Source organism: Gymnoscopelus microlampas (assembly GCF_963454915.1).
Source record: "Gymnoscopelus microlampas genome assembly, chromosome: 7".
Taxonomy (NCBI): Eukaryota; Metazoa; Chordata; class Actinopteri; order Myctophiformes; family Myctophidae; genus Gymnoscopelus; species Gymnoscopelus microlampas.
This window is the reverse complement of record NC_139944.1, coordinates 31,445,968-31,467,828: the sequence shown is the minus strand read 5'-3', so window position 1 is coordinate 31,467,828 and position 21,861 is coordinate 31,445,968. Positions and strand designations below refer to the sequence as shown.

At 42.7% G+C, this 21,861-nt stretch overlaps 1 protein-coding gene across 1 annotated transcript in view; it reads right to left on the bottom strand.

Moving 5' to 3' along the window:
* Window positions 1–21,861, bottom strand: part of grm7 (glutamate metabotropic receptor 7) — a gene marked incomplete at both ends in the record, with an annotated part of 194,637 nt that overhangs the window by 64,117 nt on the left and 108,659 nt on the right. Inside the window, one exon of the mRNA XM_084062504.1 lies at window positions 15,944–16,083. Coding sequence (XP_083918630.1) covers window positions 15,944–16,083 — 140 coding nt within the window. The remainder of the gene's footprint in view (window positions 1–15,943; window positions 16,084–21,861) is intronic.

The window sequence follows — 21,861 nt, the reverse complement described above, 5'->3', positions numbered from 1 at the left end:
GTGTGTGTGTGTGTGTGTGTGTGTGTGTGTGTGTGTGTGTGTGTGTTGCATGTGGTTCTAAATTGTGCACCTGGACTGTCTGTCTGTCTGTCTGTCTGTCTGTCTGTCTGTCTGTCTGTCTGTCTGTCTGTCTGTCTGTCTGTCTGTCTGTCTGTCTGTCTGTCTGTCTGTCTGTCTGTCTGTCTGTGTGTGTGTGTGTGTGTGTGTGTGTGTGTGTGTGTGTGTGTGTGTGTGTGTGTGTGTGTGTGTGTGTGTGTGTGTGTGCGCGCTGAAACCTTATTCTACCCTTCTTTGGCTGCCGAGTTCCATCGGTCGTTAACGGATGTTGTAATAACCGCAGTCTGAATACTGCATGGCTTCATGTATTTTTGAAGAGCAAGGGAATGTGTGTTTCCATCCACAGCCAGCTACTTTATGGAGATGTACATGGGCTCAGGGTCACGGAACATTGAGAACCCAATATGTCTTCTCCATCCGTTTCTCGCTTTCCTCTCTTCTCATTCCATTTAATGCTTTCCAGTCCACCATATCCAGTGTGACTGAGACCTTATCGTTCTTTCTCTTGTGCCTAGATTATGGAGAGACACGGGTCATTGAACAAAGAGATTCCAATATGTTTCTATCGTTCTTGTTGTGTGACTTCTGGCTTTCCTGCAAGCTGTTTAATCTCATTTACTTGTTTCCCGTTATCCCTTTGCGTGTCTACACCGCGAATCCATGCCATCCGTGCCATCTACTCCCTCTTATCCATTGCATTACTGTACATATATACACACAGTCGAAAAAGGATATTGAGACGTCATGTTTTTTCTTTTTCATAGGGCTTCAATTCTGTTCCCTCTTACTTTGGGGTCATATTTAGCCTTGTTCCCAGCCTTTTCTCATCTCAGAGTAGAAAAGCCTGCATGATCACGATTTAACGCAGTGTGTCTATATAGACCCGGGACTTCCGTGGTATGTACTTCCCCTGGAAACTGTATTTTTCGACCAATCACAACACAGGTTTCATGCACGGGGAATGCAAACAGATCTAGAAAGTCTCAACCTAGCTTCCTCGTTCCAATACTTCCGTAACCTGCTAGGTCTTGCCCAGCGTTGGGACATATTGATCAAGATGACATCAACACACTGCACGTCTCTGGCCTCTCTTGTTCACTTGGTTGCTCTTCTTGCCTCCCTCTCAGTCTCTTTGACATATTTCTCCATCATCCTCTGATCTCCCTCTCTCTTCGACAGTGTTTGAGATGCCACCTTGATCCCTGGACCTCTTTCCTGCCAACATTATGAAGAGGCACAGTCTATAGGTCGTAGTTGCTATGAGACGCATCTCTGTGTCACATTCACATGCTCTTATTTCTTGCTCCCCGGCACTCTCCCCCTACACAAGCTTTTATGGTGTTGACTCCCATCCTCTGGTCCCTCAAAGCTCTTTTACAACGCATCTGGTGTGCCATGTTCTTCCTCTCATCTGTCACTACGTGACATGTAAATGCAGGCAGTCAGTGTTCGCTTCCCTCTACTTTACAGAGAAACACATTTACAGAGTTATGTGAGATCACTCTGCCTTACATTTGTGTCTCTCTCCTCCCTACATTATGGATTATGGAGAGGCACAGCCTCGGGTCAGAGAGCGACGATTTGCAATTAGGTAATTCCTGACATATTTTTTCTCCCCTTCTTGTACCGCCTTGCACTCGCTTTTAGAGTGTTATGCCATAGTTCTACAGTTCCCCTCTCTTGCACCCCATCTGGCTTAGCTAGCATCTTTCTCATCTGTCTACACCACAGATGTATGTATGCATGCTGTCAAAGGTACCCAAAAAGACGAGTTCCCAATACGTTGTCCTTGTCTGCGTCTGTCTGTTTACCTATTCATTCATGCCCTCTCACTCCGTTATCCTCTGTTTTACGGGGCTTTTTGAACCTGTCCCCTGTCTCCTTTATTTAGATACATCTTATATCTCATACCCGGTCGGCGCAGCGCATCCGTGGGGGGATATGCGCACATGATCTGGCAACCCGGGAGGCAGTTTGTCCCATAGCTGGGCAGTCGCAGCTATGGGACGACATTCTTTGACACAAAAACGCTAATAAGAAGCTGAGATTTGATGAAATTGAAAAACGGGCTTCACAGTTAAGGTCAGATGGTAATGGTCAATGGCTGTGTGCAAAATCAGAGCAATTGGTCCAGCCAGTGGGGAGAACCGGGTAGCTTCACCACCACCACTACAAACGCACGCACAGAGGTTACTAGAATTATAGTAGGATACATCTTATATCTCTGACTGTTTGTCTCCGCCAGAGGTGGAGAGTATGTTTTCGTTCTTGTCCTTCCGTGTGTCCGTCCGTCTCAGTCAAGCTTCACGTGTCACGTTGTCACCAATGCTTTGATTGGATAGCGAGACGCATGACGAAATAAAATCCTATAAATAGGTGTGTCACTACAAAAAATAATTTATATTTTTTGAAGTGAGCTTCCATCAGCCATGCTAACATTGGTCAAGTGACACGTGACAATATGTAATATAAATAGGTAAGACAGGATTAATCAGGAACAGTACTGGCGGAGACCTGTGCTCCGAGGAGCACATTTTCTAGTTTCACATGTTTTACACCGGAGAGGCAACGCCTTCAGAAGCCATGCTAAAGATGAGATGTGTACTCTGTATGGGCACTCTGGGCCCTATTTTGCTTGTCTTAATTACCGCCAGGTCTTATGTCTTAACATGGAGGCATGGTCAGTGCTGGTTTGCTATTTTGAGGACAGCAAAATGTGCATTGCGCGAGGCGGTAGACGCTAAAGCGTCCCTGAATTACTAATGGGTGTGGTTTGGGCGTTACTTCTGCCATTCCCTTTAAGATCAGTTCAAGACGCAGCGCTATTTTCCGTGTGTTAAGTGGTGAGATCAAAAGAGAAAAAAACATCACATTGGAAGGAGAGATATCCAAGTGGATGGCCGTCATAATCACTGTAACCTCTGTCTAATTATGTGACTGTCTCATGTCACATTTTCAGTTGCCCATTATTAAAGCATCTCCCCCTTTCTATCTATCTCAGCGCAACAAGTGGACATACATCGGTAGGTTTCACTATTTGCTCAGTGCTACTGCTGCCCAAAAATATCTGATCTCCAAGCAAAAGATGGTCGCTGCGCAAAAAGATGGTCACTGACACGTTGTATGCTTGTAGATCAGATATTTGTGTGCAGCATAAGTGTAAGTGAAAGTAAACGCGTCAATTGGAGAGAGGAAGAGAACACACTCTGTAAAAACCTTTATTTCATTGGATTAATGAAGGAATAAGTCTTGTGCCAGCTAAATTGTGAGTGGAATAGGAGTCTTTCAGATTGAATGGATTGATACGGGGTGAGTAGGGCTTTGGCTGCCTATCGTGCATATATGCGTAATGTGCGCCTGCGCTGCGTCATAGCATTTGATAGAGGGGTACAGTAATAACATCATTATTGATACAGCAAATGAACATAGACACTACACATATTATAGAGAACATTGAATTATAACAATCACTTGAGAATTGGCAGAGTATGGCTTAGTTAAACGGGGTTCTAGAATCAAAGATTTCTTTTTGCACTTAAAACGTGGTTCTGATCACGTCTTAACACTATGCGGTGAGTCTCTTTAAGGGGCAAAATAGCAGATACCGCATAGCACCGTTAATTATGTGGGGTGTGTTTATATTATAGGTGTGTTTATAATATAAACACACCCCCAGGCCTTAAATATGCTGGTGAGTCTTAAGTGTTTGCATTCAGCCCAACTTGTAAAATAGCAATTGTGCATAAGTGCGTTATTACTTAACTAGACCATACCCGTAGGGGAATATGAGCACCCAACGTGTGCAGTTTGGCTTATGCGCCGAGAACAGACAGTATCAGCGATCGAAAGTGAGTTTGTACTGTGTAGTGGAGTGGTTCGCAAACGTTTTTATGTCAAGGACCCCCAAATTGACACTTGTTAGCCCGCGGACCCCCATTTGAAAAGATATGCCAGGGACCCCCATAAGAGCGTTTTTTTTTTATGGCTCTAGCAGTGATTCTCAACCATTTTAATTTCAAGGACCCCCAGTTTGACATGCATTAGGGCTATGGACCCCCATTTAATGGCATTTCTATGTCTTGGACCCCAAGTTATATAGTAAAGTCCACGGTACATGCTCCTGTCGCGAACACGAACACACACACACACACACACACACACACACACACACACACACACACACACACACACACACACACACACACACACACACACACACACACACACACACACACACACACACACACACACACACACACACACACGAGATCGTCCAGCGCGTTTGTTTAGATCCAAGTGATTATCAATGATAGCGGCTACACCAGGCGCGCGGATCTCTCTCTATCTCCCCCTCTCTCTCTCTCTTTCCCCTCTCCTCTCTCTCTCTCTCTCTCTCTGTGTCTCTCTCCCCCTCCCTCCCACGCTCTCGCTCTCTCTCTCTCCCTCCCTCGAGCCGTGTATGCGTTGACACGCATATAGGCCGCGGACCCCCCCACCCCCCCCACCACACACACACACACACACACACACACACACACACACACACACACACACACACACACACACACACACACACACACACACACACACACACACACACACACACACACACACACACACAGAGAGAGAGAGACATCTGTAAGAATGTTTTCTGTGTAAACGTGCGTAAATGATGTCACCGTGTTTCTGTTGTGCAGTTGATGTGCTGCGGTGAACGGAACGCACTCGCGGTCTCGCAGTGAATGGAATCATGTGTCTCGGTGTTGCGGTGTTGCCATGTTCGCTTATTGTAAGCGCTTTATTGGCAATATTGGTGGTGTTGTGTTTTGGCGTTGGTTGTGAAAGCGCAGGTGGGTGTGGGGACGCGTTGTGAGCTTGTAGATGGGCTGTTTTCCAATAGGCAAGGTATATGTGTGAAGGCGCTTCGTTTGGCCTTCTTTTGATAGACCTCGTTGCTTGTAGGGTTTGTTTGGTTTGGCCTTGTTTACTGCTTGTTTCTCTCGCGAAACCTGGCAACGACGCATGCGCAGTTTGATCAAGAGTCCCCCCAACCAAAACCAACCAAGACTCCACCACCGTGAGGTTACTAGAATTATAGTAGGATTACCGCCTAAAACCTGGACATAAGACGCGCAAAATAGGGCCCTCTGTGTCCTACTGCCATTCCACTGCTTTTATATATTCCACTCAGAACCCTCCCTCTTACATGTAGTGAAGGAATAATTAAAACTTTACTGCAAAATCTGTTTGGTGAAAACAAAACATGACATTGTTTGCTCTCTTTTAATTCTATAGACATTTCTTTAAGTTCACACAATGCTTCAAAGCAAGCAGGCAAACACATTACATTGACAAGTAAAAGCATTACGCTGTGCAAGTAAAATACATAAAAGGAATGCTTAGATGCTATGAGAGACGCATGAGAGACTTGAATTGGGCCATCGGCATTCATGCATCCAGTCGTTGAAAGAAATAGGACGACACAGCTGAATGGAAAGACTGTAAATAGGAGGTGCACTGGCCACTCACCACAAACTGTAAGTTTTCCCGACAGAGAGGAGTAAATACATTATTTGTGTGCAGCACAACATGAATAAGCCTCACCAGACAACTTAAAACATATAGTGCAGTAGGTGTCAACCATTCATTTCGCTCAGACGAACTGTCCCCTTGTGTAGTGAATAATCCCCACTTTTGTGTCCTTAAGCTGTTCAATTTATAATTTGTATTATTTACACATAGAGAAGTTCTCACTATATATATATATTATTGTTGTTTCAACTCATACCTTCTCAGTTTTACCCCGGTACCTCACCCAGACCTTCAATCTTCTCCTTTAGATTGTACTGATACAACCGGGGAAAAAAAGAAAATGCCCCCTCCCCCCTCCCACTTTACAAACTTCCACTTTACAAGAAACTGAATCATTAGAGTAAACCGTCTGCAATCAATCAACTGTCTTCTTTCACCAGTCCGTGCTATGCACATCAAACATTTTGGATGCACAGTAGTTTAACCACTTAAATCCCATATGTTGTTGTGAGGAGTCCCTCAGGGCTCTATACTAGTGTATTTTCAGTTTTCGGTCTACATTAACTATCTTCGCTGAAAACAGCCGATCTACAATCTTAGATCTGCTATTTTCTGCAGAGGTTTTACCCAGAATACAGATTTAAGTGGTTAAAACACATATCCCAGAGTCTCCATTGTGACGCTTCACTTCACGGATGTGAAGTAGTTTGACTTATTTATATATTTATGTTCCCCAGTGAAGTTCATACCCATGGGATGATGTATTTGCTGGGTCACATGTACAGTATATACTGACACACTATACAAAAACGGTGCTAAATGGCACTAAAAGTGGTTCGTTGGCATGTAATCACAGGGGACCTTTTGGTGCCATATAGCACCTATCTTAAAGGTGCTGTGTATACAGTAGCACCTTTGTCAAAGGTGCTATTTAACCATTAGAGGTCCATAAACTAATCTCAAGGGCCAGTAGAGAACCCAGGGGTTAAAGGTATGTGAATGGCAGCGATGCTATATACAGTAGCACCTCAGTTGGTCGGATCGGCAGTCCTAGACAAACCAGATCTCCATAATGCATATGGGCATATCGGTCAGATCGGCAGTTCTGAACAACCATCTAACTGACTTCACGCTGGGCAATGCACTCCCTCGGATGGAGAAATAAGAGGTAGATGGCTTGTTTACCTTTTTGGTTTATATGTGCTAGGGTCTTATGTGAGAAACCTTCCCTGAAGAGGAAAACCAAAGAGAGAGGGAGTGGAGTAGAGATGAGAGTCAGAGTCAGGGAGAGACAGTGAGTGAGAAAAGAAAAAGGAAAGATGAAGAGAAGGGAGACGCAGATACAGCAATCAGTGAAGGCTATTTCTTTGACTGATGACGGTGTCGTTCAACAGCAACAATGTATTTTCAAGTGATTTTTGTTTTGCCATTAAGCTAAAACTCAGCACAAAGAACCCTATTTTAGGGACAGACTTTGGGTCTTATTGGGACCGGAGAAGGGACCGGAGAACTACCCGCAGCGCAGTGGCGAGATGGGTTGGATTTGGAACATCATGAAAAGCCCCAATTAGTTTAGTAAATAATGGTTTAGTTACTTGTCTCTCTTTCTATGTGGACCCCCTTGGTGTTCTGTCTGTGTGGACCCCCCAGGTTCTGTCTGTCTCAGAGGACCCCATTGGTTCTGTGACTGCCTTCATCTAATAGGAGGTCCCTGGTTGGGTGCTTCTAAAGCTCATCCTCATACTCAAGGAAAACTGTTTTAAATAAATAAAAAATGATATACAAATTAAAATGTACACATACATTTATGACTACATACATTTATGGCTGTCTATCTCCTGTCCTGTATCTTTTACCACTTTGCCTTCCATTTATCCCTGCACTGTCACACCAAATCTGCAAGCTAAAAACAGGATACAATGTGACGCATTGTGAGCTTGTAGAAATGCTCTTTTTGGCAAACACATCGTAGTGCTATAGAGTCTAAATGAAGGTTTACCAACAGCGTCTTAAGCCTGCAGAGTGCAGACTCCGCCTTCAGTCCAACTTTGACCTTCATTTTTTCAATATTTTCCAACCATAATTACAATAGTCAGTGCAGTGCCGACAGTAAGTTCAACATAACCAAGCTGTGCTGGATGCCTTGCATGCACGATTAACAAGACATCTTCAAATATACATGTCAGACATCAAAAGTCTGCCAGTAGTTCAGACATCAAAAGTCTCCCGGATTTTGGCGTTAGCTCCGCGACACTCGCAAGAGGTTATGAATCTGTAAATCTTCACCATAACCTTGTGTAACCAGCCCTCTAATTGGTGTTCAGAGCTCAGATATGGTCTTCTAGAGCCTGCCTACTGTATCCAATAACTTACACACATTAACACATGCACTGTTTCAGTATCCATGCACTGTGTTTTTGTGCCAAATAATCCAACATAACTGGATTCAAAGCTCCTTACACCATTGGCGTACAGAGGCTTAAGGTGATCAGAAAGGAGATGTGTCTTACAAAATATAAAAAGGCAGTAGAAAACTGGACATGTTCTAATGTATGGCTATCCAGCCGGCAGCCGATCTTTGTGGTACACCCTGAAAAGCCAGTTTACATCTTATTCTTCGTTTCTGTTATAGATACATCCTCAAACCGGTGTGGTGGCAGAGGTGGGATTAAACAGTATTCATGCCTGTTTCTTTCTTTCACTCTCATGTGGAAGCCACCCGACATGGAGGAACATTGCACAGATACTGAAACAGGTTGCAGCATGTCTGCTGTGTGACACACTATTTTAACAAACTGTAGTCTTGATCAAAATAAAAAGCATCCCACAACACTGAAATATCTGCTGTTAGTAAATGGACTGCATTCATATACTGTAGTACAAATAGTCGTCTAGTCATGTACTGTAGGTCATGAATGCTGGTGTAGCACTGCAAACCCGTAGTGTCCTTCCCTCAACAAAGCAAGGTGAGGTTATGATTCATTGAGCGGCTCACAGTCACAGGAGGAGACAGACACCCAAACACAGTGGGATAAAACTAAATAGAAACATATTTTTATGCTATAAATGCACATTAAATCACAATAAAACTCAAAATCATCTCTTGATTTTTGGATCATTATATCGAACAAGGCTAGTGCATGCCTAACAGTTGATCTGGTCCAAGCAGAGCATGGTAAAAAGTGTCTGCCTTCTCTCTCGCACACGCACACGCACACACACACACACACACACACACACACACACACACACACACACACGGTTTGGCGGAGAGCCAAACCTTGGAGTCTGGTGGGGAAGTCATCTGTGTGTTATCTGAATCCAGGCTGACAAGAAGACAAACAGCCACGGGGCTGACCCCTCCCCCCACCACCAACTCCATGGTTTAAACCATAACTCTATTTGTAGGTGAACAGTGTGAGGAGGCATCGTTTTGCCTCCTCGCATTCATATTGCCTCGTCACATTCAGTGTGTTTACTAAATGTTTACTGAGTGCGGGGACTGAATTAATCATGGAGCCGGGCATTGGATGAAGCATGGTCTAGTGAGGATTAGCCAAAAAGACATCAAGTGAGAAAAGCATGCGAATGAGTGACGTACAGAAAGAAAATTTCCTTGAGGGGATCACTAAACATTATCTTATAAATCGTTTGTTAGTCACTCATATTTGATACAGTCTGTTTCTGGTGAAAATGTTATTTATTCGGAGGCGGTAACATTAGTGATTTCTCACCATCACTTGATGCTTCATATCCATATGAGTCAAACCGCCGGGCTCATTTGGAACACAGTTCTTATATGCTGCGATATTTAACACCTCTATGGGAATTCAGAATGGGGGGGGGGGGGGCAGGTAGGATGTGTAAATTACGTCAGACTTCGGTGCTCTATGGACATGTCTCAGTAGCTAAACAAATGGTCTGATCAGCAGATAAACATGCACAATAGATGCTGTACATAACTGTACTTTCCTTTTCCAGAAGGTGGCATAGACATGTCCTGTTCCAGGTCAGTTTCTCATAGCTTCATTTGACTTTTAGATTTGAAACGCCTTCAAATGAAGCTATGAGAAACCAAAGATGCTTAATTTAGGACGAAAGCCCAACCGTCGCTTCGCCACTATAGGCAAAATGGTACACAAAGGTCTCCTATAAGTGGGCGCCATCTGACGGCAGATCTTGCTGCCGTCCTATGTTTACTGGTGCTAGATATTGTGAGAGTGTGTTGCTGGGACAGAGGAAGGTCGATAACAAAGCAGATTTTCTCCTGATTTGTCTCTCTGTAAAAGGTATTTTTAGTATCAGTGGCTTGTCCAATATGTAGTTCAGTGAACATCGGGCTAAAGAATCGTTCAGAAGCTCTGTGTTCACGTTCCCTCTCCCTTTGGAATTAATTGACTCCAACCCGCTTCTAGTCTCTTAAAGAGGCGGCCACCTACATCACACAGAAGCGAGAATTAAAAGTCAGTTGGGAAGTCTCTTTTTTTTTTGTCTTAGAAGAAACGACCCGAAACAGGAAATGTTTATGCCATCTTCTGGAAAAGGGAATCTTCAAGAAAACATTCACAAAACAACATTGTCTCCTGTAGTTTATCCAATTACTTGTGTGAACCCCAGTCATGTAAATAACATATTTCTGTTCAGTGATTCACTAGTCCTTTCAATTAATTCCTAAAATAGGATGTTAAAACAAAGCAAAGCAGCTAATAGTCCAACAAACAACGTCAACAATGTAATCACATAATATTGTACATTCTGTTTGGAAATAGAGCAGCTGTCCAATTGCATGCTGTAATAGCGTGACCCTGCATAGCGTGCAGGATCAAAAGCTAAGATCAGCCGGTACTTTATTAAACAATGTATCATAGTGATTTAAATGTGTCTGGTAGTGATTTCATTACTGTAAATCATACTTACAGGGATCCATTTCCTAAATTAATCTGCTAATCCCGTATATGTGGATGTGGGCATTTTAATCCACCTGTGCACATTCTGCTGTAAGTGAGATTACATTGTTGGTACTGTACATTGTTGTATGTCAGGGACAGTCAAAGAGGTTTTTATGAGGGGCAATGATCTGCCTGCACTGTCCCTGTTGGAATTTACTCTTATTGGACTCAGTATATTGTTTTTACGGCATGGCTGCTCTGGTGAGCGGTCTAGAAGAGGATCTGTCTGTCTGTCCAGAGCTAATCTTGCAAACTGCTGAATAAGCGCAATATAATGTACGTAAAAGTTGTTGGCCGCGTAAGTTGGCTCATCCAATGAGGCCGCAATACAGTATGTAGACACAAAATGTAGCTATATGTGTCTTGGCCCACCCTAGACCCGAGCAGATGTACAATAAATAACATCCTTTACAAGCCTGTACACCAACATACTGCACATGCTGAACCATACATAATTCTACAACAGTTTGTAAATGCTCACAAACTCACATATTAACTGTCACGATCAGAGTCAGAGGTGTAGGACCCAAGCGCAGGACAAAGGCAGAGGACGAGGCAGACACAGGGCGGATCGAATGCAAGGGGTTTTATCAACCAAAAACAGAGGATCAGGAATAATACACAGGGATACGAGGGGACTAGGAAAACGTCACAAAGTAGGAACAAGGCTAGGACTAAACAGTGACTTACTTTTACGAACGAACAAGGGACTGAACAAACAGGGGAGTATATACTGTATAGACACACGGTAAGTGGACACAGCTAACTGACAATCAACACAGGGAAAGGCTGAGGGACTAAGAGGACACAGGAGGAGAACAGGACTAATCAACAGGGAGGTGAGACAAGACAGGTAACAGTAACTAAGCACAACAGGAAACAAGACTACAAAATAAAGGTAGAGAACAGCATGGCAAAAACAACAGAGTAACATGATAACAAGACTAGATACAGAACAGAACAAAGGAACAGAAAGGAACAAAGTCCAATACCTTATAAGGGCAGGAAGGTCTACATAATAAAGTCAGAGTACAAGGCCCGAGGAGCGGACCGTGACATTAACAGTCTATACATGCAAGACTGTAAATGTATACAGTATACATCCTCATACATGTCTACTGTACAGTATATGTATGAATGAGTAACCATAACAACCGTACGCAAAATGTACAAATGAAGAAGCATTGAACCTTGGATCCACCCCAAAATAAATCAAGATATTTGATTATTTTGTGCAAACATAAATAGTTGCCTGGAGGAGATTTTGTCAGCAAAGTTAATAGAGCTGTCTGGGGTAAATCTCAACCCGCTAAGTGAAATAGTTGTCCAAGACGGCTGTGCAGGCCTGACAGGGGCCCATTAGACCAAAACCAAAATCTAATTAACCCATTAAGCTTACACAAAGCCCTGTGCCTAGGGCAGTATAAAAATAGAGTTAGAACACGACAAGGATGATAATTACACAAAAAGGGAAATGCAGTACATTTGTACTTTGCTTTCCTTAATGTTTAAGAATTCAAACTAACTAGATGGATGTTTCACTTTATGAGATCAGGTTGATCACAGTCCCCTTTTTTACTGCTGGCTCAGACTATAAGAGAAATGTGCCGACACAGCAAGTGCTGACATTTTTAACATTGAGCTAATAGCCTGCTTGCTCAGGGTATAAATTTAATCTCGACCATCAGGTCAACATTCGTGATCAGATTCTGTGTCAAGGTGAGACATGACCTTTAACACAATCTAAATGTCTCAATAGAAGAGCAGGGAGTGAAAATACAACCACCTCAATTGTATACAGTAAGTTATATTGTATTAATACATATACCATGTACCATACAGATTGGACAAAATAAATGTGTATTCAGTTACATAGCCGCTTTAAACCATTCAGCTGAAACAAATCATTGTCAACTTCTGTATTCTTCTGTTCTTCATGTTTTAAAATTCAAAATTAGACACTAAGACATGTCATAATTATGATTCTACACAAGCAGCATGCATAAAGGAAACCATTGTAGAAGAATAGTAGGCTAAATCACAAAATATCTTTCATCTGTCAGCATTTATGGCTCATTAAAAGTAAAAAAGAGAAATACAAGTTCAAACATACATTCTCTCTTTCCTCATCACAGACATGGAGCAGTCTGACAAGGGCATGTGGACCAGATCATGTATGCCAGTGAGGCACATTAGGATAATTGATCCATACATAACGAGCCAGACAAACCCCTAGAGGGAAGTGGGGAGTTCTCATCTCCTACAGGAACACAGCGGAAACCACAAGTTCAAAGAAAGGTTAACAATCTTCAAAAGATGACGATGTTCGTCTTCTAAGCCACGATCTCTAATTGCCACAGACAAATCTCTACTTGGGACAAATTGGATTAGGTTGGACAGTCATGTTTGAACATATATTTGTGGAGTTAGCTCTCCTTTCTCTGATGCACGCACGCACGCGCGCACACACACACACACACACACACACACACACACACACACACACACACACACACACACACACACACACACACACACACACACACACACACACACACACACACACACACACACACACACACACACACACACACACACACACACACACGCTCATGCACATCCATCCGCCCACACCCACCCACACCCAGAAATATAAGGACAGAGGGGGAGACGCAATAAAAGTGAGGAGTAATAGCAACAGCAAGCACCACATCTGGCTTACCAGGGGCTATTGAGGTGAATAATTTAGCACTGTGAAGCAGCAGAGATATGGCTGTGAATACAGAGGCAGAACACTGCTGACCAAATCATACAGTAGCTATAACACTAACCTACAATACTGTCTATTGTCTTTCTTCTTACACTGACATTGACAAGCACAGTACAAAGAAGCCGAGCTTAATTGTGTGTGTGGGCTCAAAGTCGGATGTAACCTAAAGCGACCTCCTTGAGTAGAATGAGGTTGTTTTTCTCATTGACTCTTGGGGGGAGATAAAGAGCTTGGACATGTAACCTGAAATTATGTCTACTAAAATGTTCCTTTGTTTCTCCATGTTGTAGTGGCACACTGGCACTGGTGATACAGGATTATACTGCAGCATTGGGGCCTGTAAAACTGCTGTCTGCAGAGGCAAACAAATTAGACATACAGCACTGTAGTAGACTGTTGCCCCAAACGGCATGCTGTAGAGGCATGTTGGGGCGCATTATGGAGTATAAATGCGAAAGACCTCGAGAGATCCATTATACGGATGCACAACCACATGCATGTATCTACACCAATAGCGTAGGCATTTCCCCACAGTGCACTGCACATTACCACATTTACAGTCCACATCAGCATCTTTCCCTGGAGATGATTGGAACTCCTCTGATTCAAAACAGTTGTCCTTGCTTGGATTGCATACATTCACTACATGTTCACAGTTTGTCCACATAAAGTTATGAATAATGCTTATAAAAAACAGTAGCTCTCTAGAATGAACAGTAGCTCTCTAGAATGACAGCTTTGGCAGAACTGTAGCTCAACTTATTGGAAAAACAAGGAAGTAGTAGTGGTATGGGGTGTAGTTCAGTACGTTTGGTTAATAATTAAACATAGTTTTGTTATCTGCCAAGTTTCTCAGCAAACATGTCAGTAGCCTACACACGTGTTGTGGTGGAATAATCTAACACCAGTGGGAGCACAGCAGATTAAGTTGAGGGACACAAAATTTAAATTTTGCCTTTGTATGCCTAATTCATAATTAATAGGTGATAACATAGAATGTCTGTTTACTTCTTAAGTCTGACCTTTAAAGCAGAAGTGTTCACTGCTTAATTATAAGATGACATTGAGGTCCAAATGTTCACATATTTGACCGTTTTGGTTTATGATAAGAGATGTTGAAGCTGTCAAATTTAATGGAGAAAAATATTATTACTTGGCTAAAGTAGAAGGGGTCATTCAAATATGTGCATTTCCCTTCTGTAGTGAGCCAAGTGGGCCTAATAGGTCTTATTTGTACAGCATACAGTAACATTAAACTTATATCATGAATATTCACATTTTCAATGTTTTTCCTTATTTGGGATCTCTGAGCTAACCTGACTCCACCAGATGGGGCGGTATTGAGTTCACAAGTTCACAATACAGCCTCAATCTAGAATCGCTCAGGGATTGGAGTTTAAACCGACCCGCGCCCAGTCGAATCAATCAGCGGCAGCTATGGGCGGGATCTTGGCAAGACCGGGTGTGACGCCATCGAGAAGCGCCTGTTGCATTGTAGTTCTTTCACTATTCATCATGGTTGAATAGTATACAAAAGAACTGCAGCTACTATACGTCATGTAGACACGTCACTATGAATGGTTGGAGTTAGCACGCCCAGACGGTGATAGACAGACAGTCCCATCCAATCACCTGCCAAGGAACTTGAAAAAGGCCCTCTTCAGCGGTTGGGCTACCGAGATACCAGATGGAAGTAGGTTGTGAAACAAGTGTCAGGTTATCTCTGAGCAGCCTATACTGACACAAACAAAAGTTCAATTTGACAAGCTAGTTTTGTTTTAGTTTTTTTGTCGGTTGATTATTTAAAAAGAATGTGTGATCTAACAAGCTGCAATCTGTTTTGATTTGCCACCCGGCATATGTCACATCATAATCATCATAATACAATAATATTGCTGTGATTCCCAAGCAGTTGAGCCAGTTGCCTTGAGTTGCCTCACAAATACCTTTTTAAATACTAAACCTTAAAGAACAAAACTGCTTCACAATGTCAATGTTGTTAGATGACACAAATCTAGTCCTTTATTGTGCGAATCAGAGCAATGGTCACAGAGTCATGGCCGTTTGAAGTGTCAAACACTCTTGTAACACTGCTCACATGTGTGCAACTTAGGTTTTCTGTTGTTGACTATTCTCATGTCAGACCCCCGAAAAGTGTTTGTGCCAAGTTTGGTGCGGAAGGAACCTTGACAACGTGTGGCCCCTGGCAGCAGTAAGCTGGGTTGTACGACATGGCCCCTGGTGGAGCAACGGTGCGCCTAGCAACACACACACACACACACACACACACACACACACACACACACACACACACACACACCGTCCACGGTGTGTGTGTTTGTGTGTGTGTGTGTGTGTGTGTGTGTGTGTGTGTGTGTGTGTGTGTGTGTGTGTGTGTGTGTGTGTGTGTGTGTGTGTGTGTGGTGTGAGTCACTTTGCCTCCCACTCTCATACTCTATCCCTTTTCTTTCTCCTTCTGCAGTTCTATACCCCATCATATACCTGCTGCTCATCATTAAGGAAACACTTTTCACAGTTTCCTTCTCTTACGGTAGCTCTCTGCCTTTCGAAATCTCGAGAGAAATCTTGACAGAAAATGCCCATCACTGTTTTGTGGGTCGTTACTGTTACTCACGTTAAGCTGCAGCGTGTCCATCCACTGTCCAATGGCTCGGTAGCCCTGTCCGGTCAAATTGTTCCGCTGGTACTGGAACAAGTCATAGCGTCCTGGTGCATCGCCATTACGGTTGAATGTCACAGAGGTGCCGGCACTTCCTGTGGAATGAAACAGGAACATTCAGATTGTTTATAACTCTGTCTGTTAGTTTGTCTGTCAATGAGTCAATCAATCGATCAGTTTGTGAACCCATTCATCCATTAATGCATGAGTAATTGGATAGGGAGACAGGTTCAGAAACCAAATATATTCATAATATCCTTAAATGCATTGCCATCAGCAGTGTAGTGGCTTTAGGTCTTCACGTGTCGGCATGTCGGATGAGGGTTCATACATGTAGGTTATGTTATTAGCATCCGTGTATCTTTAGGTTCTGCCTAAGAGTCGTTCATATGTCTATTATCATGTCAATGTAACTGTGCTAATTAGGCTTTGCTTGAATGATTGATAGAAGCAGGGGTGACGTCATCCCCCCAACAAATGAGCCATATTCAACTGCCGATTACAACAGAATGGATGATCGCGGTTAAAATGTTTTTGTTCCGGTGGATAGACAAGACCCTCCCCCACCCCCCAGACAGCCTTTGTTTACATCCGCGTCCACAACGTGCCTTCCGTGGCTCTCAGTGTATCGTCAAAATAAGGTAAAAACGCTGGCAGAGGTGGATGAATTAATTAATTAATACCTGGCAGAGAATCTGTTAAAACTGCCAGAGATTATTTCTGAAAATTTCTAGCCAGTGCCAGAGATTTTTCATTGAAAAACAAAAAAGTACTTAGGAGCAGAGATGAATATTTTTTAAGTTTTAAGTTAAAAAGGAAGTGGATAGACCCCTATATCTTCGATAAATCATATATCCTTGGTCTTTGGGTCAAATTGGACCAAAAAAAAAAAAAAAAAAAAAAAAAAATATTTTGAAAAAAAATTCACTTCACGTAGATTTACGCGATTGGCACGTGGCGGCTTTAAATAGGTTCACGTAGATCTACGTGATTGGCATGCAATGGGTTAAAGGTTCTATGACATTCATTTTCACTTTTTTTATTTTTTATGTTTTTTGGGGGGTTTTATGACCTCAATTACACCCAAAAAATCTGAACTTTGAACATTCAGTGGATTTTCTGTGGTCTGGGGTTTTCTGAATAATTAGGCTGGAAAGTAATCTGAGCTTGGCCCTTCGGCAGTGAGGTCACAGCCGATTAATCCCGCCCACTATCCTTCTCGCCCCTCCCCTCCCCTCCCCTTTCCTTTGGGGGGGGGGGGGGGGGGGGGGGGAGCAGAGGCGATGATTGACAGGCAAAATCCCTCAACAGCGACACCCGCAGGCAAAGATTTATTTTTTCATTGCAGCTGAAAAGGCTTTAGAAATGTGAGAGAAAAACACCTGCCATGGATCAATGGAGTGGATTTTTTTGTTAAAACTTTCTATACACGTTTGAAGGACCATGACAAAGACTTTTAATGTGTGGTAAAACTGAACGTCATGAAACCTTTAATGTCATATCCTGTCTTTCGGGTGTGGCATGGCAAACCACAGACCTGACAACCATGCATGTTGACATTCTCTGGGTTCGACTTGCTGTGATAGCCTACTTGTCACAATTCCACAGCATCTCTGCTCTGTGTGTGCCTCCAAAACGATGTGATTCTTCCCCATTATGTCTCTGAGCTCTCTTCCTTTTATTATTCCTCTGTTCTCTTTCATTCTGTGATACTAGAAAGGCCCCTCAAACACACTTTGTTTATTTGTTTTGGCTGGCCCTCCCTCTTTGTTCAGGGCCGGGAGGCTCTTTCAAGTCCGTATCGAATTTAGAAGGAGAGCGGAGGAAAGAGGGGTGGGAGAGAGACAAAGGAAACAACTGGAGTAAGAGAAAGAGAAATTCAGAGAGAGAGAGAGAGAGAGAAACAGAGAGAGGTGAAAAGCAAAAAGGCGAAAGGTAGAGAGACTTGGTTTGCTTAATGCAAAATGGGGAGGGAGAGAGAGACAGACAGAGAGAGAGAGAGAGAGAGAGAGAGAGAGAGAGAGAGAGAGAGAGAGAGAGAGAGAGAGAGAGAGAGAGAGAGAGAGAGAGCGAGCAGCATGCAGAGATATCCTAGGGTTAGTAAAGGCTATTTTCTTAATAGGGAGCCTGTCTACTTGTTATTGCTCCATGTCCCTCCAGTCTGTTTTTCTCCCTTTGGTTAACTCTGTTATCCCACAAACCATGACAACCAGCATCATGACCTGCAGTGATGCACAACGGATTATCAACTTCTTTCCTTTCTTTTTCTCAATCCTATTTATTTATTTATTTAGTGTGAATCTTTTCTTTTTTTCTGTTGCACGCAACACTCAAAGAAATCAAATTTCCCTGGCTGTTTGTTTGAATGTATTAATATATGTATTGCTTTACATCTTTCAGTGTGTGTGTGTGTGTGTGTGTGTGTGTGTGTGTGTGTGTGTGTGTGTGTGTGTGTGTGTGTGTGTGTGTGTGTGTGTGTGTGTGTGTGTGTGTGTGTGTGTGTGTGTGTGTGTGTGTGTGTGTGTGTGTGTGTGTGTGTGTGAGACACACACATGAATGTATTAGCCTGAGGGTTCATGTGTGTGTGTGTGTGTGTGTGTGTGTGTGAGACACACACATGAATGTATTAGCCTGAGGGTTCATGCCTACATTCATGCCTATATGGCTTGCTTATTCGCTTGGGTATACTAAGTGCATTAACTCAACACTTTCATCCCACTAGCCATGCAAGGATCGTGTCAAATGACCAGCACACATTTCACTTGAGTGAATTCTGCTTCCCCATGGGCAACAAGACACAAAGAGGTTACCCCGCCTGCCCTTTTTACACAGCGATTAGGCTACATGGCAATGCATTACGATGAGCTTGTTATTGAGAACTACATTCACATGAATCTTACAAGAGCTGGGATGATCTGAAGTGGTAATTAGGCCACAAGGCTGGAGTCCATCACCAGCACACATTTTCCAATTGTTTTCCAACATGCCTGCCAAGCTTCGGGAGTGAATGTGCCATTTTAATTGTAAGTGCATGAACCCTGCTGAACTTCAACACATGGGGCTTAGCTGGATAATCTAATGACAAGCATGCAACAATTGCCAGCTAGCATGTGCACTTGACTATTCAAAAGCCTCTGGCCTGCACTCTTTATTCTATACTGAGGATTTAGCTGGGTGAGATACTAGTAGTGTATCGTACACAACTTGCTTCCTACTGTAGGTGTTTGTTAGCAAGCATTATGGAGCAGTGCAACTTGAATATTATAAATGCCTCTGCCTTTGAATGTGTTAAGTAATGGTAGTGTAGTGTAGCACACAAGACTGCCAAGTATCATGATTATTAGTAGCACACTTCACACTCTGAAATTCTGCCGTTTGACACTACAATCTGACAGGTAGTAGTTACACTTTAATATCAGGACGGCATATGTATACACATTACCACCCATCTACAGAAATCTAACAGTGAAATCAGAATCAGAATAAACTTTATTGTTACAGATGTAAAGAAGTGAGTGAAATTTGTTTTAGTGCAAGCTCTATCTTTTTTGTTGTTTTCAGCTGGTACTGTATGCACATGAGGTTAGACATAAGGTGCATAAGGTTAGACACAACGGTGGTAGCACTTCGGTAGGTTCACATACTGTAGCTGCAGCAGGTATGTACATGAGCTTAGACATTAAGGTACAAACATTACCATAGCTCTGCCCTCTCTTTCTAAAATACTTTTTATATAGGCCTACAAATGCAGTCTTTCTACTCTTGAGAATACAGATTTGTGAAGACATCTTTTTTATTTGCAGTTTTATGAGATTTTTTTCCAACCAACTTGGCCCACAAAAAATCTTAAATTTTAGATTATTCAGACTATAAACTGTGCAGTAGCCAATGAGGATGATGACTCAGGCTACCAGACCATCAGTCCAGCATATGTACTCACCACATCTCACTAATGAACTCTGACATAACTAAATGCAGGCCACCCTATTGTGCGTACCTCCAAGCATATGTGCACAGTGCACACGTGCATTAGCATGTGTTTAGTGTGCGTGTACACAAGTTTGTGAGTGAGTGAGTGCGTGCGTGCGTGCGTGTGTGCGTGCGTTTGTATAAGGTTTCTAGATCAAATCATTCAGAAGAATGAATATCAAGTGTATGCAATGTCAAGGTATATTTAACTAAAATGAAAGGGGGGAAAACAGTGATGGTGTATGGTTATGGTAATACATGCTGTGCTCTCTCATAGAACATAAAAGCCATAATCCACGGTCTACTGAACTGTGAAAAAATGAAGCATTAAAACATACTGACAAAAAGAACGAAGGAAAATCATTTTCTTTTCTTTTCTTTTCAGATCAAAAGGCTCATGAGATTGCATCATTATGCTCACCTGCTTTATGGTCAATAAAATAAATCCCCCCGAGTATCTATTTAGAAAGGAAACCTTTTCTTGAGTAGTATCCCATCATACTGTAGCAAACAAGGACTAAAAAGACCTCATTTTGATACTGTATCTTATCAAATAATATTTCAAGCAATATTTTTTGGAAGAGGTGTTACTTTTTCTAAAATGGTAGATCTTAAGTAGGTCTTAATTTGATCCATGTCAGACAGCGTGGAAATTACTATGTGTGGAGATTTTAGGCGTTTTATGTCCCCTCTGAGGGGGTACAGATAAAGTTCAAGAACCTTTTGAAAAGTGCCCTTGATGTTGTAAGAAACTTCAAGCGTTTTTGCTTCTTTCCTTCTTCTTGGCCTTCAAAGCAATAAAGGGCATAGCACCCCCTTATCTCCAGGACAGGATCCACTCCTACACCCCTTCCCACACACTTCTTAGTAAAACAGACCTGAGTGTACTTGGGCGGCTTTTTTTTCCGTCTACACCAAACCTCTTCACCAAAATATACGATCTACAACGCGTTGTGAGCTTGTAGATCTGCTATTTTTGCTGAACGTTCGGCAACACCCCCTGCTGACAGGTTCCGCCCCGGCCCATAGGATTACATGCAGTGACAAAGATCGCCCTTCCACCCATGCAGTTTTCCTACACCGAACACGGGCCAATTGTGTTCATATAGACGCTCATCCAAACCGGATGTGTGTGTGTGTGTCCATCCGTCTGTGGACAGCTAATCTCCGCCACTGTTGGCTTGATCGCAGCAAAACTGTGCACACACACTCCCTGGATGCCAATTCAAAACCTCTGCCCCAAATTTGTCACATGGGCCTGTTATAGCGCCACCAGGGGGCCGCTTTTTGCAAAACCCATTTTATAGTACTCACTACAGATTTTGTCCAAACATCACACAAATCGGTACACAGTATCTCTATAGTCATTATAGTCTTTCAGATTTTCCATATTCCATCCTGATTGGTTCAGAATGGCTTCCAAAATTAGCATGAGTGCTCCGTTTTGAACAAAATGCCTCAAATCATGAACACAGCGTGCAATTTCTGTGAAATTTTGCACGCACATTCCCACTAGGCAGAGGAAGAAATGGCACTTGAAATTTTTCAAATCAGCCTCATGGTGGCGCTGTAACAGGCCGAGTCCTGTTTTTACCTTTAACTGCGCCGATCTGTGTAAAACTTTGTATGTGCACTCCCTAGAGGCCAAGGAAAAACCATTGCCCTGCATTTTTCACTTCTGCCTTTTATAGCGCCACCAGGAGGCCGACTTATGTAAAACATTTTTTTCATATTACTCCTTCAGATGTTATCAAAATTTCACGCAAATCGGTACACATGATCTCTGTAGTCATTTGATCAATACGGATCTGTTTGATTTTTCATATTCCATCCTGATTGGCTAAAATCGACATCTAAAGTTTGCAGGAGTGGACCATTTTGAACATAATGCCTCAAATCATGAA